Here is a 24,689-nt window from a genome sequence, read left to right as displayed (position 1 = left end):
ATCCTGTGGCCTGTATTCTGTGGAGAGTTAGAGTAGGTAATCATAGACATTCTATTTTAAGTATAGATAGTATGACCTGTGCAGTAAACAACAAATACTGATAATTAAATGAAAATTAAAAACTAAAAGGCATTAGTTTTTCGTAGTGTATGAGCAGTTTGTAAATTTACTGTAGTCTGATAAACCAGACCAAGAAATTAGCATTCATCAAATAAACCCCAGGCTGTTATAAAGAGAGATGACAAGATCATAGAAAGAGAACTTAGGATCATAGAATGGTTTGGGTTGGAAGGGATCTTCAAGTCCGTCTCATTCCATGCCACTGCCCTGGACAGGAACGCCTTCCATTAGCCTGTGTTACTCAAAGCCTCATGCAACCTGGCCTGGAACACTTTGAGGGATAAGTCTGCCACAGCTTTTGGGGGCAACCTGTGCCAAGGCCTCACCACCCTCTGGGTGAAAAATGTCTTTCTTAAGACCAGTCCAAGGCTACAGTCTTTCATTAAAATCATTGCCCCTCATCCTGTCACTGCAGTTGTTGGTAAAAAATCTCCCTCGATCTTTCTTACAAGCCCCCTTTAAATACTCTCTGGAACTGTGTTTCTCTTGGCTAAACAACCCCAGCTCTCTCAGCCTGTCCTCACAGGAGAGGTGCTTCAGTCCTAAGATAATCTTTATGGCCGTTCTCTGGATCTTCCTCATGCAATTTTCACCTTACGAGCCAGTCCTTTTCAATAACATTGAGTCAAGGAAATCTTCCCTAAACTGTGCACTTTGCCACTACTGTTGAGATTTTTGCATCTTACCCTGTGTTTGTCAGAGGGAGAACTCAATTAGATCACACTTGTGGTTTACATGGGATTTAATGTTCAAGACAGAAAGACTGAGAAGAAAGTCTAGGACACAAGCTAATAAATGCAGCCTTATACATATCTGGTTCTTCTGCTTGTACAGCTCAGCAAACAGAAACGGAAGTTTTCGTCTTTTTTTAAGAGTTTGGTTATTGAACTGGACAAAGATCTTTATGGACCTGACAATCATCTTGTGGAGGTGAGAAGGCTGTGCACCCTTTGCACACAAACCAGTTACTGGTACACATAAACACCTGGTGCTGTTGCCTCCCTTGTTTAAGGGACCTTGCATTCATTATGGCATTTAAGGTATTTTCGAAGTTTTCAGAATTCCGTGCTTCTTATGAATATTTGCCAAAGGAATCTTCTCTAAAAACATAGATGTGTTAGTGATGCAGTGCACATCTTATAACAGAATGTATGAAAACATGAAAATATTGTGCACATTTCTCCTAATAAGTAAAGTATGTTAACAGCAGAGCAAATTCTGCACTAAAGCTGAATTGAAATGACTGGGGGAGTGTTGTGGTTTGGTTTTGTTGTTGTCGGGTTTCTTTTTTAGATTGCCATATCTTCTGAAAGCTTGTACTTGTCTGATTCTGGCATGGTATTGTGCAAGATGCACCTCCATGGGCAACAGTGAAAAAAAGACCAACAACTTTGGTTTTCCCTTTGTTAGTGGCACAGAACTCCTACAACCCAGGAAACAGATGGGTTCCAGGTGAAGAGACCCGGGGATGTCAGCGTGCGATGCACATTACTTCTCATGTTGGACTACCAGGTCAGTGCACTGCTTTTAGCCTGGAACTTACAGCCACTGGGACCTAGTGCAACCAAACAAATTCATCTTGTCACACACCTCAAAACCCGATATATTTGTACTTGCAATGCCACATGGTCCATTGAAGTTAGAATGATTATTTAAAATTTAAAGGGGACAAATTCAGTTTCTAATATAGTCTAGCAAAATACTGATCTTGGCATTATGATAATTAGTATTTTTATTGTCCACCTGCAGAAAAAATACGCATTTCCTCCTCTAGTTTCTTAGAGAATAGTCAGATAAGTTGCACACAAATTACATGTGTGGTTCTTTAAAAAAATTCAGAGAAGTAGCTTTTGCTAGTGGTACCTAAACTGACTGTGTAGCTGTGACAGCCTTACCTTGGCACAAACGATGGATACTGCAGTTGTGGAGCTCACTAATATGACTGAAACCATACCTGAAAGAAATGTTGCTGTCTTAAGAAAACTGTTGAGAATGCACTGCTCTGAGTAGGTGGGATCCCGCTTTTCAATGACAGTTCAGGCTCAAATGCATTTTGGTGGTATAACTTTACGAACTTGTTCTCTGCCACCTTCTGTTGCCTCAGGCAAATAGCATCTATTCAGGATGTAGACACTCAATTTTATGTTAACAGAGAGAAAATTTTATTAATTTTAGGGAGCATAAGGGCTAATACTGATATAGGCAGCAAGAAGTTTTATTATTATGACAATATAATGTGTTTTTTATGCTCACCATTATTATAAATTTATGCTTTAAAATAGGTGTTCTTTTATCCTTAGATCTTGATCTGTTATAAAGCTAGTTTTGGCTGACCTGCTACCCATCAGAGTAATCCCTGCTTAATAATGTGGTGAATACTAAACCTGAGTATAAATACACACTTGAAGAAGCATCAAATTCCAAATTGTCCAAGGAATTCATGTTACAAGAGATGAAGAATGGGAAAGTTGAATTGTATCACTGAGATCAGGAAGAGAAATAAAATCCATTGACTGGTTGTGGTTGGATAAGTGTTTTGGTGTGGACCAGAATGGTGGGAACATGACTGAACAAACAGTTCCAAGACAGTGTGTTGATGTGAGACAGCAGTTATTAGCAACTGTGGAAGTGTATCCTGCCTTCCTTCTCCCATTCTCTGTGGTTAATTTCCAGTAGTTCAGAGGAAGGGCTGTTCTTTTTCTTCTCCCATTCCCAAAAGTCAAATTTTGCATCAGTGTTGAAAGGGAAAACTCTTTCTGAGTCTTTGTGCAAGTTTTTATTATTTAAAGCATGCACTACATGTAGTCTGTGTGCAGGTACAATGTTCCTCTTCCAGAACATCAGTGGTGGGCTACAAAAATACAAACTTGTATTTTTGCAGTCTCTGCCGCTGAATGGGATGCTTCTCCTTAGGAACAGAGTCCCCTGAGAATGAACACTGAAACTTCAGACTTGTGTATCTGTCTGCTTTCCTCTGTATTGCCACCTCCTTGGCTTTCTGTTGCAGCCTCCCCAGTTTAAGCTGGACCCGCGGCTGGCCCGTCTGCTGGGGATCCACACGCAGACACGCTCAGCCATCATCCAGGCTCTCTGGCAGTACATCAAAACAAACAAGCTGCAAGACTCCCACGATAAGGAATACATTAACTGCGACAAGTACTTCCAGCAGGTAACTCTTTTTTGGACACAGCAGCTCTTTAGAAGCAAACTGTAACAGCCAGCCAGCCACAAATTTGGGATGAATGAAAATGACTGATTTTTATTTTCCCTTAATGATTTGCGGTATCCTCAGTACCAAATTGGCTTTCAGCAGGCACTACAACTAATACAATTAACACCCTCTCCATGTACCAGTGTTGTCAAAACCCCCTGCATCTGGTGGTTCAGAACTCCTACAAGAGTTGTAGCCTTTCCAGGAAGGAGGACTTCTGTAATGACTGAATGGTGTTTTTTCCTCCATTGTATCATTTTATACTAAAAAACATTAAATAATCTGCTGAATCTCATTATCAAATCATATGTAGACCTATCTTTTTCCGTTCTCTTTCCCTGTTTATGAAGGAAGGAGACATGGAAGATACAATTTAAAAAACTGTATTTTTTTAAATGTTCTTCAGATACTGAAATACCCTTAATGATCTACATGATATTTTGAAAGTAGCATGTTAAGACTTTTTGTCTTTCACAATGACCTCTAGAATTAACCAAGAAGGCCACTTAAAAGCATTTCTGCCCTTTCTGTAAATATGATTATGGGGGTCTTTTTTGAAAGGTAATGTTAACTGAGCTATCACTGTCTTACCTGGCTTTGCTTTTCAGGCTTACATGACTTATTGTGAAAGTAATTGAAAGTAGGGTTTGTGACATACTTCTATGTAAGAAAGTACTGGCAGTTACAATGAATAAGTAGTGTTTTAGCAAGCAATGAAAGTAAATGTTGTGATGAAACTTGTGACCTGGTTTTCTTTTTAAGTTTTTATTTTCTGTTATTAATTTGTCCTACAACAGTTCAAAGTAGCCAATGCTTGAAGTAAACCTAAAGACAGCTTTGAACATTTGAAAATACAAAATGCAACAAAATAATTGTGAGACTCATGGGTATGCTATTTTTAGGGATATAGATCCACAGTGATCAGGATTATATAGTTACTCGCTTGTTTGTTTGGGTTTTGGTTTTTTGAGAATTACAACATACAGTCTTTTTCACAAATAGCGAAAACTCCATATTAAAACCACGTATGAATTTTTGACAAAATTAAAATTCTGTTTGTTCTCTTGATTAGAGGATTTTATTTACATTATTTATTTATCTACAGCCAATTCAGTCTGAGTTTTGTTTCTGCCAGCCCAAAGAGGAGATGGGGAAGGGGAGGTGAAAAACATTTGAAAAATAATAAACAGAAAGAAAAAGGTGGAAAAGCAGTAATTTTTAATATTTTGGTGAATAATTACAGTCCATCAACTAAAATTGGCATGTAGCAAATTGAAAATAAACGGACTCAAGCATATTTCAACTTCAAAACTCCTTGCAATAGAACCTTGCAAATACTAGAAGTGTATATAGGTTCCAAAAGTGACAAACCAATGGATGAAAAATCTTGGGCTGTTTTAAATGCAAAGCTGTGGAAGTTTGGGGGAGGTTTTTTTGGGAAGAATCAGTATATGCTTCTCCTGTTCTTACATTTTTCCTTTAGTATTCACTTTTGGCCACTACCAAGGGCAGGATAGTAGGGTAGGTCTGCAGCAGATCCTTTGTGTGACCCTGTACAGATGTACGTATCTTGTTTTTACTAAGCAGGAATGCCTTATCACTTTTATTTATTTTAACTTTCCGTTTAAGAAGTTTGCTAAAATAAGAACTTGTTGAAGCTGTCTTCTCCTCATGCATCTCATTAGAAACTTATCTGTTCTTAGGTCTCCTTTGTCTTAGAACTCTGCAGGAATGCTATGACACCTGATAATTGTCTTCTCATCCTCAGAAGATGAGTCAAGTGAGAGAGTTGGGAAGTAGCTAATTGCTTTTCTAGAAGACTGAGTCTCACACCCTGTAAGAGCTGGCTAATCTGGAATAGTTTCATAAGAATGCAGTGCTTGCACAGATTTAAATCATAAATGAGATTGTTTTGAGTATTTCTGTTTTCCTTAGGTCTCTGGCAAAATTGTCCTAATTAGCTGATCTTGCTTTGAAAACTGATGCTACTGCTTAGGAATCTGAAACCTCTTACAATAAATGAAATATTTCATTATGAGGGTTTTTTTTTGTTTTTCACTCTAGTACTCTCAGGTTGAGAGATGGAGGCCAAAGGAATTGGGTTAGTAATGCCTTCCAGTTTGATATTTCTGTAGATTCTGTAATTTTAGCCACGTAACTCCTGGAAGAAAAAGTGTGTGTATCACTCAGGGGAGCAGTATATAATGTGCCAGTGCCTCTGCCATTCCACTTGTGATACTGGTCTTATTTGGTATGCCAGCTTTTCTGAATCCTGAACTGCTGTATTGTGGTTATGTCTAAAGGCACAAAACAGTACAGACTAAAAAATTATTACTGAATGAATTACCTGACCCACCAGGATCACTGTAGCCAGAGAGGCTTTCAGAGCCTTACTTAGTTTTGACCACTAACTCCGGTTAGACAGGAATGTGAGAAGCTTTAGGGAAATTCCACCCACCTTTAGTTTCCAGCCTCCCATCCTCCTCCCACTAATGTGTGTCCTTGATCCCTTTTCCCTTCTTAAAGCTCTTGTCACTCGGGCATGCATCCATGCCAGGACTTTGACATTGAGTGTTGAGCCAGTGGTGACAGCAGATGGGATGGAGCTTGGTGTGAAGCGATTTTGCATGGGAATTCCACAGTCATCTCTATCAAGTGTCAGAAATCAGAACTCAAATAAGGAGTGATCTACCGACTCAGCAGGTTTTGTTACTTCCTTGTTCTTCAGAAACTAGCTGGCTCAATTCCTGGATGAAGACGAGTCCAACACAGATTTTAGAACTGATGAAGATGGATCCTTTTATGTTTTAAAAACATTGTTTACATCAGCAGGGAGATTGTAGCACACAGACTGTGTTACAAGCAAAAGCAAGAAAAAGGATTCAAAGGTATTTCAAAAGCAATAGAACCTTGCAAATGGTTCCTAGACCTGACTCCTAGGTATTTCTGCTGCCAAATTCACTCACTTGACAAAACTGTCAATTTCAAAAGATACCCTTTCTGAGGACCTAGAGCATCTGACTTTGTATGTCTATTCTACAAACTGAGAGTCCTTTATTTTCAACCCTGCCTGCATCCTTTGTCTCTGGAGCTGCAAAGGTTGTTTCTAGATACAATACCATGAGTAGTGGATCTCTTCTGTCAGATGAAAATAGTTTCCCTAAGAGGCATTTGCATAGGCCTGAACATGTCAACAAATTGCCTCCAAATAAGAGAATATTTTAAGGCAAATGTTAATATATAGGAAGTTCAGGTTTGGGATTTTTTAAGGACAGCTTAAATGGAATATCTTTAGAGAAAAGTCTGTTTGCCTGTTCAGAGCATTAAAAGTCTCAGTAGGAAACAAAGACTATAATAATTATATTTCTGAAAACTCCAGGTGTAAAGAGTGTTTCTATATTCATGGCAATGCACTGCAGTTGCTCACAGAAAATTTCCAAACTCTATGGCTTTTAACTCTTTCCAGAAGATGTTTTTTTTTTCTCCCGGAATTCAGTAGAAATTCATTGTGTGATTTTTTGGGTTTGTCCTGTGTAGAGCCAGGAGTTGAACTCAATGACCGGTGAGTCCCTTCCCACCCAGCATATTCTGTGAGTCTGTGATTCTGGACCATAGTAAAGAGAAAGTAACCATGAACCATTGTTTGGAAAGGGGTGAATCCCTCCCAAGAGGCTGTTCAGGCTTTGGTTAAAAATAAATAATATCACATTGACTTTATTTTTCCATAATCCTAAAACCCCCACAAATTACAAATGGTTTTATAATCCAGAAATGTTTTCTTGTCTTTTTCTTTAGCATGAAATATTGCGGGAAACATTCCTTGTGGGAAAAGAGGCAAACTGTTTTCATGTTTTCTCTTGTAAAAAAATTCAGTCATTTTCTTTACAATATGCTGCTGTAAACCCTCAGTAAGAGGGGGAGTATTTGCTTCTCCCACATCATTGATACAGTTGATCCTGATGTCCCAGTAAAGTGTCCTGTTCCCTCCAGCTGCTAAACCAAAAGGGAGACACCTGAAATTGTCACGACCTGATGGATATGTCTGCAAGCCCAGATGAAAGTACAGGGACAGAAGTGACCGAAAATTTAATCTGTGCAAGGAACCTGAATTACAGCTTTCAAAATCACCTTCTGTAATTGCCTCAGTTCCTTCTGATCTGCAGGTTTCTTACTTTCTCATTTAACTGCAAGATAAGCTTTGGACAAACAACACTTGTTGTTTATTGTGTTCTAGATCTTTGACTGTCCACGGCTAAAGTTTTCTGAAATTCCTCAGAGACTCACTAACCTTCTGCTGCCACCAGACCCAATAGTGATAAACCACATCATCAGGTAAGCTGGTTGATCAGCTCAGTACTTTCACATGCAAAACACTCACTAGATAAAGTACGGAAACAGCTGCAGTAGATGTAGGGACCAGAATCCAGTTCTTATAACTCCCAGGTGAATACCTTGGACTTTGTTTTGTGTTCGTTCTGTGTGTCATTGTAGTTTGTATAATTCTGAATTATTTTCACTAGCACAGCACCAGTTTTCTAGGAGTATGAAAAACGGCTTTAATATTTCCTAGAATACCACTGAGAGAGTTGGTTGGGTTTTTTCCCTGAGGAGAGGGGAATGAAAGTTTGAACCCACAAAAAGAGATAAAAAAGAAATTGAAATGGGGTATTGTACATTATGGCAATCATTCTAATCACTGATATATCATGTAAAATGTACAACAGCATTATGATTTCAAATGCAGGACCATTCCATTCATGCTTTGTTGGAATTGGGTCAGCTCTTTGACTGTTAGTCTTGTCCTGAGGATGCCAAGGAGTCAAGGGATCTCTAGAGATTTACAACAAAGAATGCCTGGATTCAGAGGAGGTCATTGTGACCAAGATACTGAACTTTCATATCCTTGTCAAAACAGATGTCTTTGTGGCATAGCAGATGAAACTCAACTTTCAGCTCTCCAGGGCTCTTCCAGCATGTGCCTTATTTAAGTGACAACTGTGTTTCATGGAGGAGTGGTGATAAAGGAACTTCTGGGGATCGCAACTTTACTGTTCATATATTTCAGTCTTTTCTAAGTCACTTTGTGGTCAGGGTGAAAACTCTGATTCTGGGTGTTTTAACATTATTATTTAAGTTACTGATTTGATTTCCTACAGAATATTGACAGCCAATGTTTCTGAATTTGCTTAAAATTGGGCTCTTTATTTTAAATTTATTATATATGTAATAAGAAGTTTAAATGTTACATAGGCTGTCAAAATAAAATTTGCTTTTTGATCCATTTGAATATATCAGAGTAATGAAAAAGCAGCTTAGCAGCTGTGCAGATTGAGAGCTGTATACGTACTGTCATTGGGCACAACTCAGTGACCTGTCTGATGGACCACCATAAAGCTGAGTTCCTCAGAGTTAGATAGTCATTGCTTAGAGAAAAATGACAAGGAACTGGTGATTATGTTTCCAGGGGCAGCGAGATGACAGAAAAGTACTGAGAAAGTGTTTTTTGTCAGGTACTGGCTAAAGAACAGGTGTGTGTGACAAAGGAACAGCTTTGTGTCTCGCAGCATTCTCTAATACACCGTGTGCACCACACAGCATCTGACAACCTTGAGCAGTACTGATATAACTGTGTAGAAGAAGGAAGAATTCATTTCCTGGAAACAAGCAGTACTTTTGCAGTGAAGTCTTTACAGTGTCGGGCTAAGCTAAAATAGATCTGAATGTCTGTCACTGAATTTAAAGAAAGTAAGTAATTTTTAGACTCATCACAGAATAATTTACAGTAGAAGGGATTGCTGGTGGTCATTGAGATCTCCCCTGTCCAAACTCAAATCAGGTTCAAAGTCTGTCCAGGCTACTTAAGGGCCTGGTCCAACCAAGCTTAAAACAGGATCATGCAAATGCTCAGACTCCCCATCCGCTCGTTCTCTCTCCAGCAGGGCAGGAGGAAGTGTTGAAAAGGTAAAAGGGAGAGAATTCACAAGTTGAGATAAAGATAGTATAACAAATGATAATGGTGATGATGATGGTGATGAACGAAATCCAGCACTACAGGTGATACAGATGAAAACTATTGCTCACTACCGAGTGATGCCCAGCGAGACCCTGAGCAGTGAACACCTGGCCCAGTTTACTGCTCAGTATGGCGCCACAGGGTTTGGAGTAGCCCTGGGGTCAGCTGTCCCAGCTGTATCACTTCTCAGCTCCTTGTGCACTCCCAGCCTCCTCGATGATGGGCAGTGTGAGGAGCTAAAAAGGTCTCAACATGTTGTAAGCAACTATTAGCAATAACAAAAACATCTCTGTGTGAGCCACCATTTCCAGCACAAATTCACAACGCAGCCCCATACCATCTGCTATGGAGAAAATGAACTCTATCCCAACCAAAACCAGCATACTACTACAGGGAATTTTGCATCACTAGTGATTGCAAATAATACGTGCTCTTAATTCAGGTAAATCCTCAGGCCTGCCTTTTGCAGGAAGATCAGATAGATCAAAATTATTCGTTCTAGTTCTAGACAATATGCACAGAGACAAAAATTTGAAGTATTCTAAACTTGTTCTAGAAATTATAATAGTATTGTAGAATCACTCTTTGGGGCACCAACAACCTTCCTTTTGAAAAACCAGAAGAAACAATACAGTGGGGTTGAAGTGGACATACAGTAGAGATGAACAAAAAGTTTCTGATGTTGACAAATATTTTAAGTACCAGGTAGAATGCAGTTAAAAATATAGATTTTGTAGTGGTTTCTGATCCCCACGATACTGAATGCATCAAATGTAGAACTGCTGGAAGTCACGTGTTACCTGAGCTCAAGCTAGAAGTGGAGATTTTCTGGAGTTGCACTCCTAATTGCAGCTGGCACACCTGAAATCAGAGGTGAAAGAAATAACAATCTCTGTGGGATTTCTGCAAAGAACCGAGACATCTTCCACACTAGTAAAGAACATAAGCAGACTGCAAAGCATAGCTCTCTGATATTCTTCTAGTACAAACAGGTTATCTCTGACTTCCCCCTTTTTGACTATCATGATTTTTTTGCAAACCACTTCCTTATAGGGAGTGAATTGCCCACAGTGCGGTGAGTTTCAGCTGCCTCTCACCCTAATCTCGTGCACCTCCAAGGGGAGGCTGGCCCTGTCTGTGCTTCACCCGTCCATATGGCTGTTGCACTCTCCCAGGCGATCTCCTTTTCTCTTTTCTTCTCCAGGCTGGAGAAGCTCTTGCAGCTTCTCTCGGTAGGTCTGTGCTCCAGCCCCCATCCTACTGAGCCTCTCTGCAGGCCTCGCTCCAGAGCGTCACATCTTTGTGGTCCTGTGTCCACCAGTCCAGATCCAGTTTCACCAGCGTGGCCTAGCAAGGAAGAGCCTATTTCCTGGCCTTGATGGCAGCACCTGCACTAATAGAGTCCCTTTTGCAGCTGGCCTTTGCTATGGCTGCTTTACCCCACAGACTCCTTCTGCACTTGTTGTCTGTCCATCAGGGCCCCCAAGTCCTCTCCTGCCAGCCTGTTTTCTACCCCACCAATGCCCACCTGTCCTCCTGCACGGTGTCATGCTGTGCCAGGAGCAGAGCTGTTCCTGTGCTGAACTTTACCGTGCTGAAGTACCATCCTGTTTCTGCAGCCTGTCAGGGTCCCTCTGCACAGCCCTGCTGCCCTGACTGGCTTGGGCTCAGGACTCAGCCAGGAGCAACCGAGCCAAAGACAACGTGGAGCCTTCTCTGTGGCTTTGGACACAAGCGGTGGAACCAGACCCGGACCTGGGTTTTTTCTTTAGCTTTCCTTCTGCTGCTGATCATCTTGCAGGCAGCCACAGCATCACAGATTCTCAGAATGTTTGAGGTTGGAAGAGACCTCTGGAAATCATCTGGTCAGATGAACTCCCTTTGCTCAAGCAGAGCCACCTGTAGCAGCTTGGCCACAGCCATTTCCAGATGGCTTTGGAGTGTCTCCAGCATGGGAGGCTCTGGGCTGGGGGAACAGCAGATGGGCTTTGAGGGTCTTATGCAACTTGTGCTATTGCTTGGTCACCCTTACAATAAAAATGTGTTTCGTGGTGTTCAGATGGAGCCTCCTGTGTTTCAGTTTGCACCAACTGCCTCTTGTCCTGTCACTGGGTACCACTGAAAAGATCCTGGCTCTATATTCTTTAAACCATCCCTTCAAGTTTTGGTAAGTTCCCTCCCCACCAGCTTTCTGGTTTCTAGGCTGAATAGTCCCAGACATCTCAGCCTTTCCTTAATGGTGAGGTGCTCTAATGCCTTAATCATCTTCATGGCCCTTTCCAAAATTCTCTCCAGTGGCTCCATATATTTCTTGCACTGGGAAGCCCAGCACTGAACACAGTACTCCAGGTGCATCCTCATTGGTCTTGAGAATAGAGAAGGATCACCTTCCTCCACCCACTTACAACGCTCCTAATGCAAATCCATACCTGGAAGTTCTTTCACTCCCCCAAGTCTGTCAAGCTCAATTAGATCCTGACCAAATTTTTTTGCTACCTACTGCAGATGTACACAACCCGCACATTTCACAGGTAGGGTTGCAAAGTCAGCATTTTTATATCGCAAGTGATAGTGACAAGTATGATTTACCAACTGCTGCACTGAAGACCTTTTTCTTGATAAGAAACTTTAGTCTAACAATAAAGTAAATGTTAAGTTTAAACATTGGCAAATTAAATATAAGTTCTGGACAGGACAAGCCAAAGAATGATACTGGTATTTAGCGTAACAGGTCTCAGGAGTATGTTAGAAATTGAATTTGATGGTCTGGGCAAAAGCTCCAGCTCAGAAGTCTGTGAAATCTGACCCAAAAAAAAAAAAGAGAGAATATACCCGAATATGAAAATATATAAAGATTCCCTGTTCTTAATCTTTTTTCACAGCATCTGCAACAGGCTTTATTGAAGAGTGAATTCTGGGCTGGATTAAAATTCATACTGATTCATTATGGCAGTTCTCATGATCTTGTGTTATATTCTCCATAGTGTTGACCCCAACGATCAGAAGAAGACAGCCTGTTATGACATAGATGTAGAAGTTGAAGACCCATTAAAGGGCCAGATGAGTAGTTTTCTTCTCTCAACAGCTAACCAACAGGAGATAACAGCATTGGATAACAAGGTATGAGCCCAAGAGTCAAGTATCCCATGGTACATGTACTCATTGTGTAGCTTCATGTGGGTTTGGTGTCTTGCGTCAAAGACAGTAATGTTGTGAGATGAGACTTGTTGAGGGCATGTGCTTTCAAGGGGTGATTCAGCCAAATGCAGTGGAAAATGCATCAGGGTGAATGGCACTTCGGATTTGATCCAAGCCCTGACATGGTTGTTGAGGTGATAGTTTCACAGGTAGTGTACTGAGTCCCTGACACTTGAGAACCACCTGAACTGTATTACTAACTCTTTATGGAGAGGTCATGATATCTTGCTAAATTGCTGAACCAAAACTAGGAGAATCTCATACTCAGGCATGGGTTTTTTGTTCATAACTGCAGATTAGCTCTCTGTGTTAGGTGGAAATATGGAACATGCATGGCAGGAAAATCACTTGGAGTATTTTAGCAGTTTTAAGTGTTAGTGGAAGAGGATCATGTATGATATATAAATATTTAAATTATAATATATGTCTTAAGGCAGTGGTTGGTTTTGCAGGCTGTTTTAGAGGTTCAGGTCCTAGGGGCTGGTAGCTAGTCCTGGCATGTGTCAATGGCTAATTTGGGTTGATGAGGGATAAACAAAAATGCCTTCTCAGAGCAAGGCCCAGGTTCTCTTTGTTTACTGCTAATACAAACAAATATGTTAAACTCTGGTCTTCATGCAATTTTAAAGGGGTTCTGGGCACCAGCAATGCAATGGATTCTGGTAACTGTTGCAGCATCTTTGCTGTTATGGCTCTTGCAGACAGTCCTTTTCAGCAGGGCAGCTGCTCAGTCAGTTGTTTCCCAGCCTATATAAGCTCGCAAGCAGCGTGCATAGGGTTATTCTGTTCCCTGTCGCACTCACCTTTTCCCATGTCTGTGTCACCTCTTTTTTGAATATTTGCTACAGCACAGGGCAAACTGTGATCAGTGAAGTTACTGCTGGGTGAATGGACATGGGCTGCTCCTGTTACCCTCTGTGCATTGCATTGCTGTGCTACCATGGAGTCCCCTCCTGGGAAATCAGCATACACCACTGGAGTTCACTCTGCACAGACACACCATTTTCCCAAAAATGAATTATTTTAAATTGACAGCACCTCTCTTCTCTTAACGTACCTACACTGGTGGCCTCAATGGCTTAACCAGATCACAGGACGATTATTTTCTCCCACGTACTTGGTCACCTTAGCTGTTTGGGCAGAAGAGATGAATACATGAAGCTAAACAAGATAGGTTTACTGTTTCAAACTAGGATGTTAGAGGAACAGGGTAGTAAAAGTTTACTTTTGTGTGTGTCTATGTGCAAGTGATTAATGAACTGTCCTTTATCTGTTCATACTTGATGATATTATCCATTATAGGACCCTGACTCCTCTTCAGTCTTCATTCTTCCCTGCTAGTTAGTATTTCTGCCATAATATTTCTGAAGATATGATTCATTTTCTAGAAACCTTCCATACTCATGATTTGTCATTGTTCATGCTCTTCTTTTTTCAGCCATTGTGACTTTTACAGACTTTCTCTTAAGAAAAAGTCTAGAAGTCATGGCTATTCATTTGACATGGACTTGATCAGGAAACTGCTAGAGATTTTAAGGATTACAGTAGGATATTGATGATGATGATGATGATGATGATGATGATGATGATGATGATGACGATGATGATGAAGATGGTAACCAGGGGAATAACTGCTTTCCTGTACTGGGCACTGCTTAATTGCATATTTATGTATCACCTTTCCTGAAAGATCCCAGTCTTGGCAGACAAAGTGATTCTACGAAGGAAATTATTACATTTTGCAGTGACATGGCTTAGTTCTGCATGCCAAGCAGGAGTTCAATGCAGGAAGTGAAGGAGAATCCTGTACATACTTGTATTGCAGAAGTACAAGTGAAACCAAAATGAAATGTAGTGGCAGGATTGCAGCTAAGTTGCTGCTTTTTGAACTGAACAAGCCCTAGGAAGGGCTGCACAAGTTTGTAGTGTAGAATTGTCACCTTTGTGCATTACTAGGAGTACAAAGATAGTAACGGAGCTGACCTGATGGTCACTGGAGCATGGGAGAAATTAAAGAATACCTGCTGTGTTTCTTTTCTGTCAGATTCATGAGACAATTGAGTCCATAAATCAGCTAAAAATACAACGTGATTTTATGCTGAGTTTCTCCAAGGATCCCAAAGGATACATCCAAGACCTTCTCCGGTCCCAAAGTAGGGATCTTAAGGTGAGCTAAGGTTTGAAAAAGAATGAATAGCGGAACCAGAATGGAAGAATTTTATCCAAACATATACAGACTGTATAGCCAAACATCTAGGATGGATAATTGGTCGCAGACAGACAATGAGTGGACTACTGCAATCCCAGAGTAGACAGTATGCAGGAAAGATAGTTTAGGTTGTATTCTGGTTCCGGTGGAACAGTGGTGTTTCATGGGAGCAGTAGGTCAATTTGTGGCTGGACAGTAAGTTCAAAATGCAGGGCTTTGTTGATGTGTTCTGTAAATTCAAAGCTATGTAAAACTCATCAGGAACATTCTATAGTATGAGAACACAATTTAGGTGTTGGTTCATAATTTAATCTTATCAGCTGTCCTTGAGCTTTTCTTTGAGATATGCAGGAAGTGGAATGTAAAGAAGTTCAGTTATTTAGCAGCAAAAATTAATAATTTGTTCTTCATAAAGTTTCACATTTTATGCCTTTAACTGACATGCCTCAAAATCAATTGTATTATTGAATCCATTAAATTATTTTAATAAAATTACTGTGTCTTTCTTATATAAATGCATATTGTTAAGTGACTAGTCTTCCAAAAATCTACTGTTAAAGAGTATGGTTATTATTTATATTGTATTCAAAGGGGACAGGCATCTGAAAGTATGTTTAAATAAAGCATACTTTGACTTGAGGAACTTACAAACAAAGGTGTTATGGAACTTCTCTAGCTAAATACATGGAATAGTTGCTCAGGGTTTTCCCTGACTGACAACTAGTCCCATAAGAGCCTTTTCTATGAATGTTCTGCCCTGCTGGCATCAGAGTTCAGATTCCACCACACTGCTTCTCAAAATATACCAATAACTATATTTACCTGTGATTCTGTGATGCTGGAGACACAGTCATCAGAATTCTGTCTTTTTGTAGAATGGTTCCCAAAGCCCCGCTGCCCTGTCCCTGGAGGCAGATTGGACAGGGCATGGAGCACCTGACCTTCGACACCTGACCTGAAGGTGCCCCTGCCCTTGGCAGGGGGTGGAATGAGATGAGCTTAAAGGTCTCTTGCAACACAAACCATTTGATCATTTTATGATCCTGTTTTGGCAGTAAGCACACATCGTCCATTTACTTTGGGCTGTGAGAACAGTTCTGACCATTTTTATGTGTAATGTAGATAAATTTTCACTCTGAGTAAATCTGAAAGTTTCTCTATGTGGTAGAAGAGCTATGGTGAAATTGGTTTTATTTTTGTCACAGGTGATGACTGATGTGGTTGGAAACCCAGAGGAAGAACGCAGAGCTGAATTTTATCATGAGCCGTGGTCTCAAGAAGCTGTGAGCAGATATTTCTACTGCAAGGTATGAAATAAATATCCACACTGCTGACTTATAAATTTATTTCCTGCCATGAACAATTTAATCTGCTAAACTGTACAGTGTGTCTTTTTCTTTCAGATCCAGCAGCGCCGACAGGAATTGGAACAATCTTTGGGAGTGCGTAACACATAAGTACTGCTCACAAGATTCCATTGGCATCGTGACCACCAAACCAGTGGACTTCTCAGTGTTACTTAGCTCACTGTTACACATGAACCTGCTTCCTGACTGGATGAGAACATGCCATCAACACACCAGTCAGAACACCAGCTTTAGAGTGACCCTTGAAAATCTTGCCCAGGATGGATGTCTCAAACCATTCCATGCCAGAGACAGCACCATACAAGTTGTCAGTGTGAAAGAAGACTAAAGGTTCACTCATCAACGCACATTGTTAAGTTTTAGTGGAAAGTTAGACACTGCACAGCAAATCTTAATGGGCTATGCTTAGAATTGTGGGTGGCACTGAGGGGGAGGTTGAGGTAGGTGTTCTAGGAGACTTCAGATGTAGAGAAATTAAGTTCTTACGCTATGGTACCCAAGAGTCTCAAACAGTAGCTTATCTGGAATTAGACAAGATAGTCTTTCTTACAGCTTTGGAATGCTTTATATTCCTGAATAGAGTTTTTATTGCAGCTGGACCAATGCAAGAAGCTGTCTCACCACCTGAAAGAACAAACTAGGAGTGTTCGTATCCTGGAATGCAGAGCCCATCTGGAAGAAAGACATATAGTCAGGCCATCTCTTCCACAGATAAAAATAACTTCTCTTCCTCTTGTCCCAGCAGTGAAAGGTAGATTGAATCACGTATCACTAGATGGGTATGATCCCTGCACTGTTCTGAGAGAAAGAGAATCATCCCTGGGATAAGAGCTCTTATGCATCCTTAATATCTGTGGTATTAGCAACAAATGAGGCATTCTGAGAAAATGAAAACAATGTAATGGTGCTTTGCTGATGACTGTCTTTAACACAGTAGATATTAACGATAAGTATATATGTAAAATACCAGATTATTTAAATGTTTCTCTGTATGGCTGTAGGGTTCATCACTGAAAAGAACTTCCTAATTCTTGGTGTAGAGTCCAAGAAGCTTAACTTCATATCACATGGTAGTTTTTTCTTTACTTCAGGAGGTTAAGAGAGTCCCTAGATTGGTCTCACATTTTGATCATTGGTAAACTGCCTCTTACTATGAATTATTTAGCTCTGCCTTACATGATACATGCTGGTTATTTTGGATGCTGTTGCGTTATAAAGCATTATCAGCCTTAAATAGCACAGAGAACATATCCCTTGGAAATCATCTTCGGAAATGTGCGATAAATTCAGATAATGGGAATTTATAGAACAATTACTTGGAAGCAGGGACATCTTCCTTAAATCGTCCCCCTCCTCATTTTTTGTAGTGCACAGATGAGTTATAATTAAAGGCCCAACATGATTTCTCGTCCAAAAAGCAGCTGCCAAAGTATAACTGTCCATTTGATGTGGTACTCAAAATCCTCTTCTAGATTACTCCTTTTCACCTCCTTTCTTTCACTTCCTTGGAAAGAGAATCAAATTCACATATGGTATGGAAGGAAGGCAGCTCTTCTGAATAAATTCATTTTTTCTCTAATGTTGTGTTTTCTGCTGTCTTTGCCAATTTCTCTCTTAGTTTAACATAAAAGTTGTTCTGTTCAGTCACAGAAGAGATAGTCTTCTCTTTATCACTTTATTTAATACCTTTGTTTTCACATTAATAGTGCCATAGCTTTTAGTCTGTCCATTGTGTTCAGAGATGTTTTGGAAAATTTACTTTTGATTGAATTTATATGATGGCAGTGTTCTCACACAAGACCTGTTGGTGTGAGAAAAAGTACGGCAGTAGCTCCTTGTCTGAGGCCTTTTACTGGGAATGGCTTTTTGAAATTATTCCTTCTTGTGTTAAAACCTATTTTCACAGTAAAATGAGAAATCCTACAGTCTTGAACTGGTTATGCTGAGGAGCTGTGAGGCTGCCACAGTGATTGACTTGAAATGTTACTTAATTTAGGACTCTGCTAATTGGGCTAGAAGCAAGCATTACAAGGGAAAAACAGTGGGGGTCATCTGCCACTGTGCTTCTGTATTTGTTATGCTTCTGTGTCCAGTGTGTGCATGCTGCTCAGTGTATAAAACTCTTGTTTGTATGTGGCAAACAGAGCAGCTACATTCAGGAGCTGTGCTCAGTCTGCAGGAATAAGAAATGCAGGGAAAGATATACAGGGATATGAGAAGGGCACGGGACTGAGATAGATGCCTGCAGAATGTCTTCCAGGGAATTCTGGGGTATGAGAGCCTTCCCACTGAAGTGGCAGACATTTGAGAGCAATACCAGTCATCTGCCACAGCTGACAACATACTGGAGTCCAGCCTGGTCTTAGAACCTCTGTAGAATTAATTGGATGGATCTGGTTCCAAGTCTCTTTCGGAGCAAATTAACGAAACTCACGTGGTGTTGGTGCCACAACTGCATCACTGAAAGCTGCAGCTCTGTCTAGCAGCAGGGTTATACTGAAATGGGGGTGTGCATGAATCAGCCACCGGAGATGGCACTGGACATAGCAATCCAGAATCTAAATTCTTATATCCCACTGTCTATAAAAAAAGACTGGTCACTACCAGTGAGTCTTAGGAATGGCTGTCAAGTGTCTTTCCTTTGGTTAAACTGGGATTTGAGATTTTGATGCCTTTTTCCTGTGTTCAGGAGCTGTTTGGGTCTTTTACTCAAGACAGTCATAGAAAAATTTTGTCCTTTGTTCCATAGGTGCAGCTAAGAGCTTACTTGTTTACAAAACAAAGAGAGATTTTATTTGAAGAGAAATAATGGAGCAATACTGGAAGCAGCTAGACCGAATGTTGCCTGAGCATTGAAAATGAAAGGTAGTGGCTCTGAACAGGCAGGTAATTATGACAGACTGTGAATGAGAAATTTACTTGAAGTTCAGGATGCTTGTCTTTTTGTGTGCATGAAAGACAACAAGAAAATGTTTCAGGCTCTTCTGTTGCCACAGTACAATAGAAATCTATGCATACTGCAAAAAACATTCTGTGCATAGAAGTAGTTCATGTATAGATGATAATATAGATTGTTGGAAAATATAGCATCAAACTAGGAAAGGGTTCAGCAGAATTCTGGAGTACCAGTAGGACGGAAATGTATATTGAAGCAGAAGTATTGACGTGGCAGGTTTAGAAACAGGTTTTTTTGTCTTCTGGGTTGTTGGCCATAAGGCAGGAATCAGAACGAATGTTTCTTAGAGATTGAAGGGGAAGCAAATGTTCAGTTGTGGAATAAAGAGAATACTACAGTGGGAAAGGAAATTTAAAAATCGAGCAGAGTGCCACTGAAGTGCCAGTAAGACACAGCACAAGATAATGTGCGAAGTGCTCTTGGAGCACAGGTGAGTGTGTGCATTCTGTGTGCATGCGTGTGTGCGGACACGGAGGGTACGTGGGAGAGACAGTCTCGGTGTGTAGCCCGGGCAGTGGGGGGCAAGGACAGAACCAAAAGTTTTGCAAATAACTTTGAGACACTGTCAAAGCATTTTCACTGTTGATTCAGCTGTTCAACGTAGCAGGGTGGGTAGGTGACATCGTCTGGGCTGACAGGTTTTTTACACCACATCATTTAGAACTTATCCTGTGGAAGCCAAGTGAAAATATTAGTGTATGAATCAACATTGGTGCATATCCTAGGGCTCCTAATTTTGCCAAAATGCTGATCAGGTATTAGCTAATCAGTGTTGTTGGTCTGGTTTTGTGTGGAGAGCTCTTTTATGGCAATGCAAAAAGATAAGGAGGGAAAGAAGGCTCTTTTTTCCTAAAGAAAGCGGTCTCCTTTCTGTAACTGCTCTGTTTAATAGGATGTATCTGTTCTGCCAGATCCTGTATTATAAACATCTTTTCCAAAGTCACTGAAGAGAGGAACTCAATTTTAAAAATGCAGCTATGGGTTTGTGAGACTGGGCAAATATGTGTATAAAGAACAGGGAGAGAGAGAGAGACTCCCTCTACTCTGTAGCCACCATATCCATTGTATGATGCCTAGTGATTGGAGTGATTAATAGAAGAGCCTTTAACAATAAATACTTTGTTTCTTTGTATCTGGTGCACCAACCTTACGTGTCTTAATGAAGACAGGTACCTTGGCTCCTGATAATGATCTCTAGTGTTTGGATTTCTCTTGTGAATGCACACACAGGAGAGGCAAACATTTGCAGGTTTTAACGGGACTTGACAAAGATGAGAACTGTTTTTCCTTAGATCTTTCCTGTGAATTTCTTTTTTCACTAGATTCCACCTTCAGCCATTTCATACTCAATAAGTGAGAAATCCTTTCCATTGAAGAGATCTGGCTCCTCTCATGGGCAGCCTAGAGCTAAAGCTTGGATGCTGAGAGGTGATGTAGGAATTACACAGTTACCATCTCCGCTGTGGTAGCAAATAGGTGGATGCCACTTCCATTAAAAAATCAAATGGAATTTCTTCTACTATGTTTCTTCTACTACTTCTAATATGTCATGGTAGTTCCAGCTTCTGAAGAGCAGACCCCTGCCAATTGTCCATTGTCGATTTGGCTGGGAATATTGTTTTGTTCCAGAGTGGCTGAATGCAGTGCTGGGGAAAGTTGTGGTTTTTCACCTTCGGAGTTTGATTGCAAAAGTCACTGAAAAAAAGAATGACAATGAGGTTTGTCAGAGTGGTGCTGTCAGACTTCACTTGACATCTTTGCTTTGTGTTGGAGATTGTTGTGTGTTTGCACAGCAGGGAATCAATGTCCCCTTCCCAATTCAGCCCAGAAGGTCCCCAAGGCTCTTACTGGGAATACTTCTTATTTACTTTCTTTCACTTGTGATAACGTAATCTCCAAACTGCCATGAGCAATTCCTTGATTTCTTCTGGAGAAAACCACATGGCCAAGGCAGTTTGCAAAGGAGCCCAGAGTTGCGTTTGGAAAAGAGAGTGCAGTGTGTCCTGATAAGCTGCTGCATCTGCCTGTGTTTTTATTCCAGGAAAAAAAATGCTCTATGCCAAATCTTTTTCAGTTCTTTCACCTGGAAAAGCTCTTCCTGGAACACAGGGAGGAGATGTTTTTTCCTCAGGTGCTTGGGCTGGACTGGGACCGCTCCACAGCTGAGGAATCATTTCATTTTTCCAGAAGGAAGCAGAAAACTCATGGACTTCCATTTACGAATGGTTGGAGAGAAACTTGGAAGAAATCTTGCAACTTGTTTATATATATATATATATATATATATAAAACTTGTTTATAATAGATATATATATTTATATATAACTCATCTTTCTCCTCACCGGCACCTGTCGTGGTCGTTTCCTCTCCAGGTCCTTATTTTCCTCTTTGCCTCTGTATGCCTCAGTCCTTGCTGTGTGTTTGGCACTCTGTCTTTTGCTCCATCTTCCGTGCCTCACTCGTGTTCCTGTTTTATTCTCTGTGCCTCAGGGAGAATGCATTGAAATTACCTCTGCAAACTTTCATCCCGAACTGCAACCAGCGGGGCAAATGGCAATGAAAACCTTCCCAAGGCAGACAAGTTTAATATCTTCTAAACATTTCCTGGACACTTTGATTCAACATGATTATCAGCCCATCATCCAGTAACAAATCGATGGCTGCTGTGCAGCCACTTAGTGCTCTTGGACTCAGAGACTCACAAATATGGGAGCCCCTCTGGCTTGTGGGGCATTCTGATCTACTGCCAGGGGATCTATCCTGTCATTGACCTCAAGTTCAACAGGGACATCTGGCACTGATGTGGCTTAAATGCTATAGAACAGAAATAGTACCATGTGTGCACTGCATTTATCCTTTCCAAGGGAAAACACCGCAGCAAGTATAAACTGAGGCAGTTGAAGGCTCAGAAAGCAAACAGGAAACAAAATAAAGAGAAGTTACCCTCAGAGTCCAAATTTTCTGAAGACCCCCACTTTGAGTGTAATCAGTATTAATTCTGGAAGCTTTAGGAGCAACCCAAACCCCTTCAGCCTTCCATCACGGTGCTCTACCCGCACTCTGCATATCTGTATGTTCTCCTCACGAGCCTGGCTCCAGTTGTGCAGATTGCCCTGGACTCTGGGACACCTCATTTTGTGTCTGTTTACCTTGACTTTGCCTGTTGAATCTCCTGCTGCTCCTTTTCATTTATTCTGTGCACAGTTGACTCCAAAAAGGGAAGATGAAATGAAATGTACTGAGCAACCTAACAAGGAGGAGACAAGAAAGGCACTACCACCTCTGGGCATTGAGAAAAGTTCCATGAACTCTAAGAAGTGAGGATATACATACATCACTGCTGATCTCCTCCAGGTCCCCATCCATGAGAAAGAACTCGGCAATCCTCTCAGAGGGCTCCTGCAGCAGCCTGTGCAGCAAGGGAACATCTCCACTGCTCAGCTGCTTCTTTTCTGCAATTTGTAAGCAGTGTCACAGGACATGGAACACCCCACAGGGGCTCTGTCTACCTCCTGCAGTCCTGAGCCTTTTCTCCTGACACACATCCCACGCTGACTCAAGTGTGATCACCAGATACCTTACAGGTCCCTAATATTGTGCCACTTCAAGCACCTTCTCCTCAGTTCCCTCCTATTCTCTCAGATGTCCCCATTAAGGGAGATCAAATCTCCCTTTTCCTGAAAAAGGAAGAGTAAACTGCTATGGAAGTAAACTTCTTCCACTGAACAATGGGTACTTGGAACTCAGCATATGCAATCCAAAGCTGCCAGCTGAAAGGGCCCACAAAACAATTGTTCAGCTTTTCCTCTCCAGAGGAGACATCTCTGAAGGGTCCCTTACAGGGCCAAATGCCACACCCCACACCCAGTGCACAAACGAGAGAGAGGTCTGGGACGAGTCCTGTTACTCCAAGGGACACATTCCACACACCCCCACACACAGAATGATCAGAGATTAAGTGATCAGGCAGCAGTGACTGCCTTACCTCCAGATGCATGGGTAACTTAACGTGCAAATTCATGAGGGCTGTTTTCTATCTTTGGAATAACAAAAGAAAATCCATTCAGACTCACGGATCTTTCCAGCACTTCCCTCTCAGCACATTTTCGCCGTGTGTCTCAGCTCAGAGATTTGGATCCAAGTTGGAGACAGAGATCCTGTCTGTAAAAGAGTTAAAAGATACTGGATCTGGATAAGACAGAAAGCTGTGCTGCCGTGTTCACTGTCCCTGTGTCAAGACAAGCCCTTGCATTCCTATTCTGCCCAAAATCAGTAACACACTGTGACCCCAGATCTTTCCTGCCAGAAAATTCACAGGGAGGGGTGGGCATAGAATACATGAAAAATAAAAATATAAAAAATACCTAGATACAGTTTAAATAAATGTTTTATTGGTTTTATTTGGTTAGAGGGAGAGTTTTTAATAAATAAATATAAATGATGCTGCCATTGAGAAGGACACAAAAAAACCTCGGAGTCATTCCAGCGCTGCAGGACACTCCAGAAACCGCCCAGGGCCCCCTGGGGGATGGATTTGCCCCTGAACTACCCGGGGTGTGACACTTGGGGCGATGGGGACACGGACCAGACCCAGGTGTGGGCAGTGACCAGCAGGAAGGGGCGGGCAGTGCTGGGGGCTGGTTCCGGGAAGGGTTTCGCTGCTCTCTCTTTGGTCTGGAGCTGCCGGAGGAGAGGAATTCACGGTGGGCTCCGGGGGTACCTCGTGGAACGGCGGTGAGAGCACTCACGGGTCCCGGGGGAGCGCTGGGACGTGGAGCATTGCTTACGGGAGGGGCGGAGGGAGGGAGCGAGGGAGCAGCTGCTGACCGGGGCTTTGCGATGGACGCTTGTCCCCTTTTCAGTTGTATCCCGAAAAAAACGGGGGCTGTGAAGACAAACGGAATTTAAATTGAGGGAAGTTCCTCCTCTTCCATTATTGTGTGTTTAAACCGGGGCAATGCTGCTTCAGCTGTGATTTTAAGGGGACTGAGAGCCGAGCCGAGCCGAGCCGGGAGCGGCACCACCCGTCCGAGCCGCTCTGTCCGCTCCGGGCGCGGGGCTCGGACACCGCCGGGACCCTCTGGGCTCGGCGGGCAGGGGCGGGCGGGGCTGTCCCGGCTGTCCTGCCGGAGGAGCGGCCCGAGGAGTGGCTTGGCTTTCCTACCGGGACCTGCGCTCCGCCCGGCACCGGGAGCGCGGGGCCATGCCGAGCCCGCCCCGTTTGCCGTCCATCTCCCGGTCCCACTCACCGTCCATCTCGCGGTCCATCTTCCCGTCCATCTCCCCGTCCATCTCGCCGTCCATTTCGCCGCCCCCCTCCCTGTCCCGATCGCTGCCGAGCCCCGCTCCCGGTCCATCTCCCCGTCCATCTCGCGGTCCATCTTCCCGTCCATCTCCCCGTCCATCTCGCCGTCCATTTCGCCGCCCCCCTCCCTGTCCCGATCGCTGCCGAGCCCCGCTCCCGGTCCATCTCCCGGTCCATCTCCCCGTCCATCTCGCCGCCCCCCTCCCTGTCCCGATCGCTGCCCAGCCCCGCTCCCGGTCCATCTCCCGGTCCATCTCCCCGTCCATCTCCCGCTCCCCCTCCCCGTCCATCTCGCGGTCCATTTCCCGGT

The 24,689-nt window shown here is 42.2% G+C and overlaps 1 protein-coding gene and 1 long non-coding RNA gene across 2 annotated transcripts; one reads left to right on the top strand and one right to left on the bottom strand.

The window, feature by feature from the left end:
• The first annotated feature begins 187 nt into the window (after window positions 1-187).
• On the top strand, window positions 188-17,697 carry LOC117011331 (SWI/SNF-related matrix-associated actin-dependent regulator of chromatin subfamily D member 3). The gene is made up of 8 exons (XM_033086685.2): window positions 188-1,050; window positions 1,531-1,632; window positions 3,128-3,289; window positions 7,566-7,663; window positions 12,329-12,464; window positions 14,587-14,709; window positions 15,957-16,058; window positions 16,155-17,697. Exons 1-8 carry the CDS (start codon window positions 916-918, stop codon window positions 16,206-16,208), a joined length of 912 nt encoding a protein of 303 aa, XP_032942576.1. The 5' UTR covers window positions 188-915; the 3' UTR covers window positions 16,209-17,697.
• Window positions 17,270-23,389, bottom strand: LOC117011332. Its single transcript, XR_004420929.2, has 4 exons — window positions 23,060-23,389; window positions 22,408-22,526; window positions 21,417-22,246; window positions 17,270-20,769 (listed from the first exon to the last, which is right to left on the bottom strand). It is a non-coding gene; the product is annotated as an uncharacterized LOC117011332 (long non-coding RNA).
• Between the last annotated feature and the right edge of the window lie 1,300 nt (window positions 23,390-24,689).

The sequence above is a fragment of the Catharus ustulatus genome, unplaced genomic scaffold (genome assembly GCF_009819885.2).
Source record: "Catharus ustulatus isolate bCatUst1 unplaced genomic scaffold, bCatUst1.pri.v2 scaffold_112_arrow_ctg1, whole genome shotgun sequence".
In the NCBI taxonomy this organism is placed as follows: Eukaryota; Metazoa; Chordata; class Aves; order Passeriformes; family Turdidae; genus Catharus; species Catharus ustulatus.
The sequence above is the reverse complement of the archived record's forward strand: the minus strand, read 5'-3'. Positions and strand labels throughout refer to the sequence as shown.

Coding starts and splice junctions, on each gene's coding strand:
- LOC117011331 (XM_033086685.2), top strand. CDS start 916: ATGCAGCCTTATACATATCTGGTTCTTCTGCTTGTACAGCTCAGCAAA. Junction 1,633..3,127: donor TTCTCATGTTGGACTACCAG/GTCAGTGCACTG, acceptor TTTCTGTTGCAG/CCTCCCCAGTTTAAGCTGGA. Junction 16,059..16,154: donor GCAGATATTTCTACTGCAAG/GTATGAAATAAA, acceptor TTTTTCTTTCAG/ATCCAGCAGCGCCGACAGGA.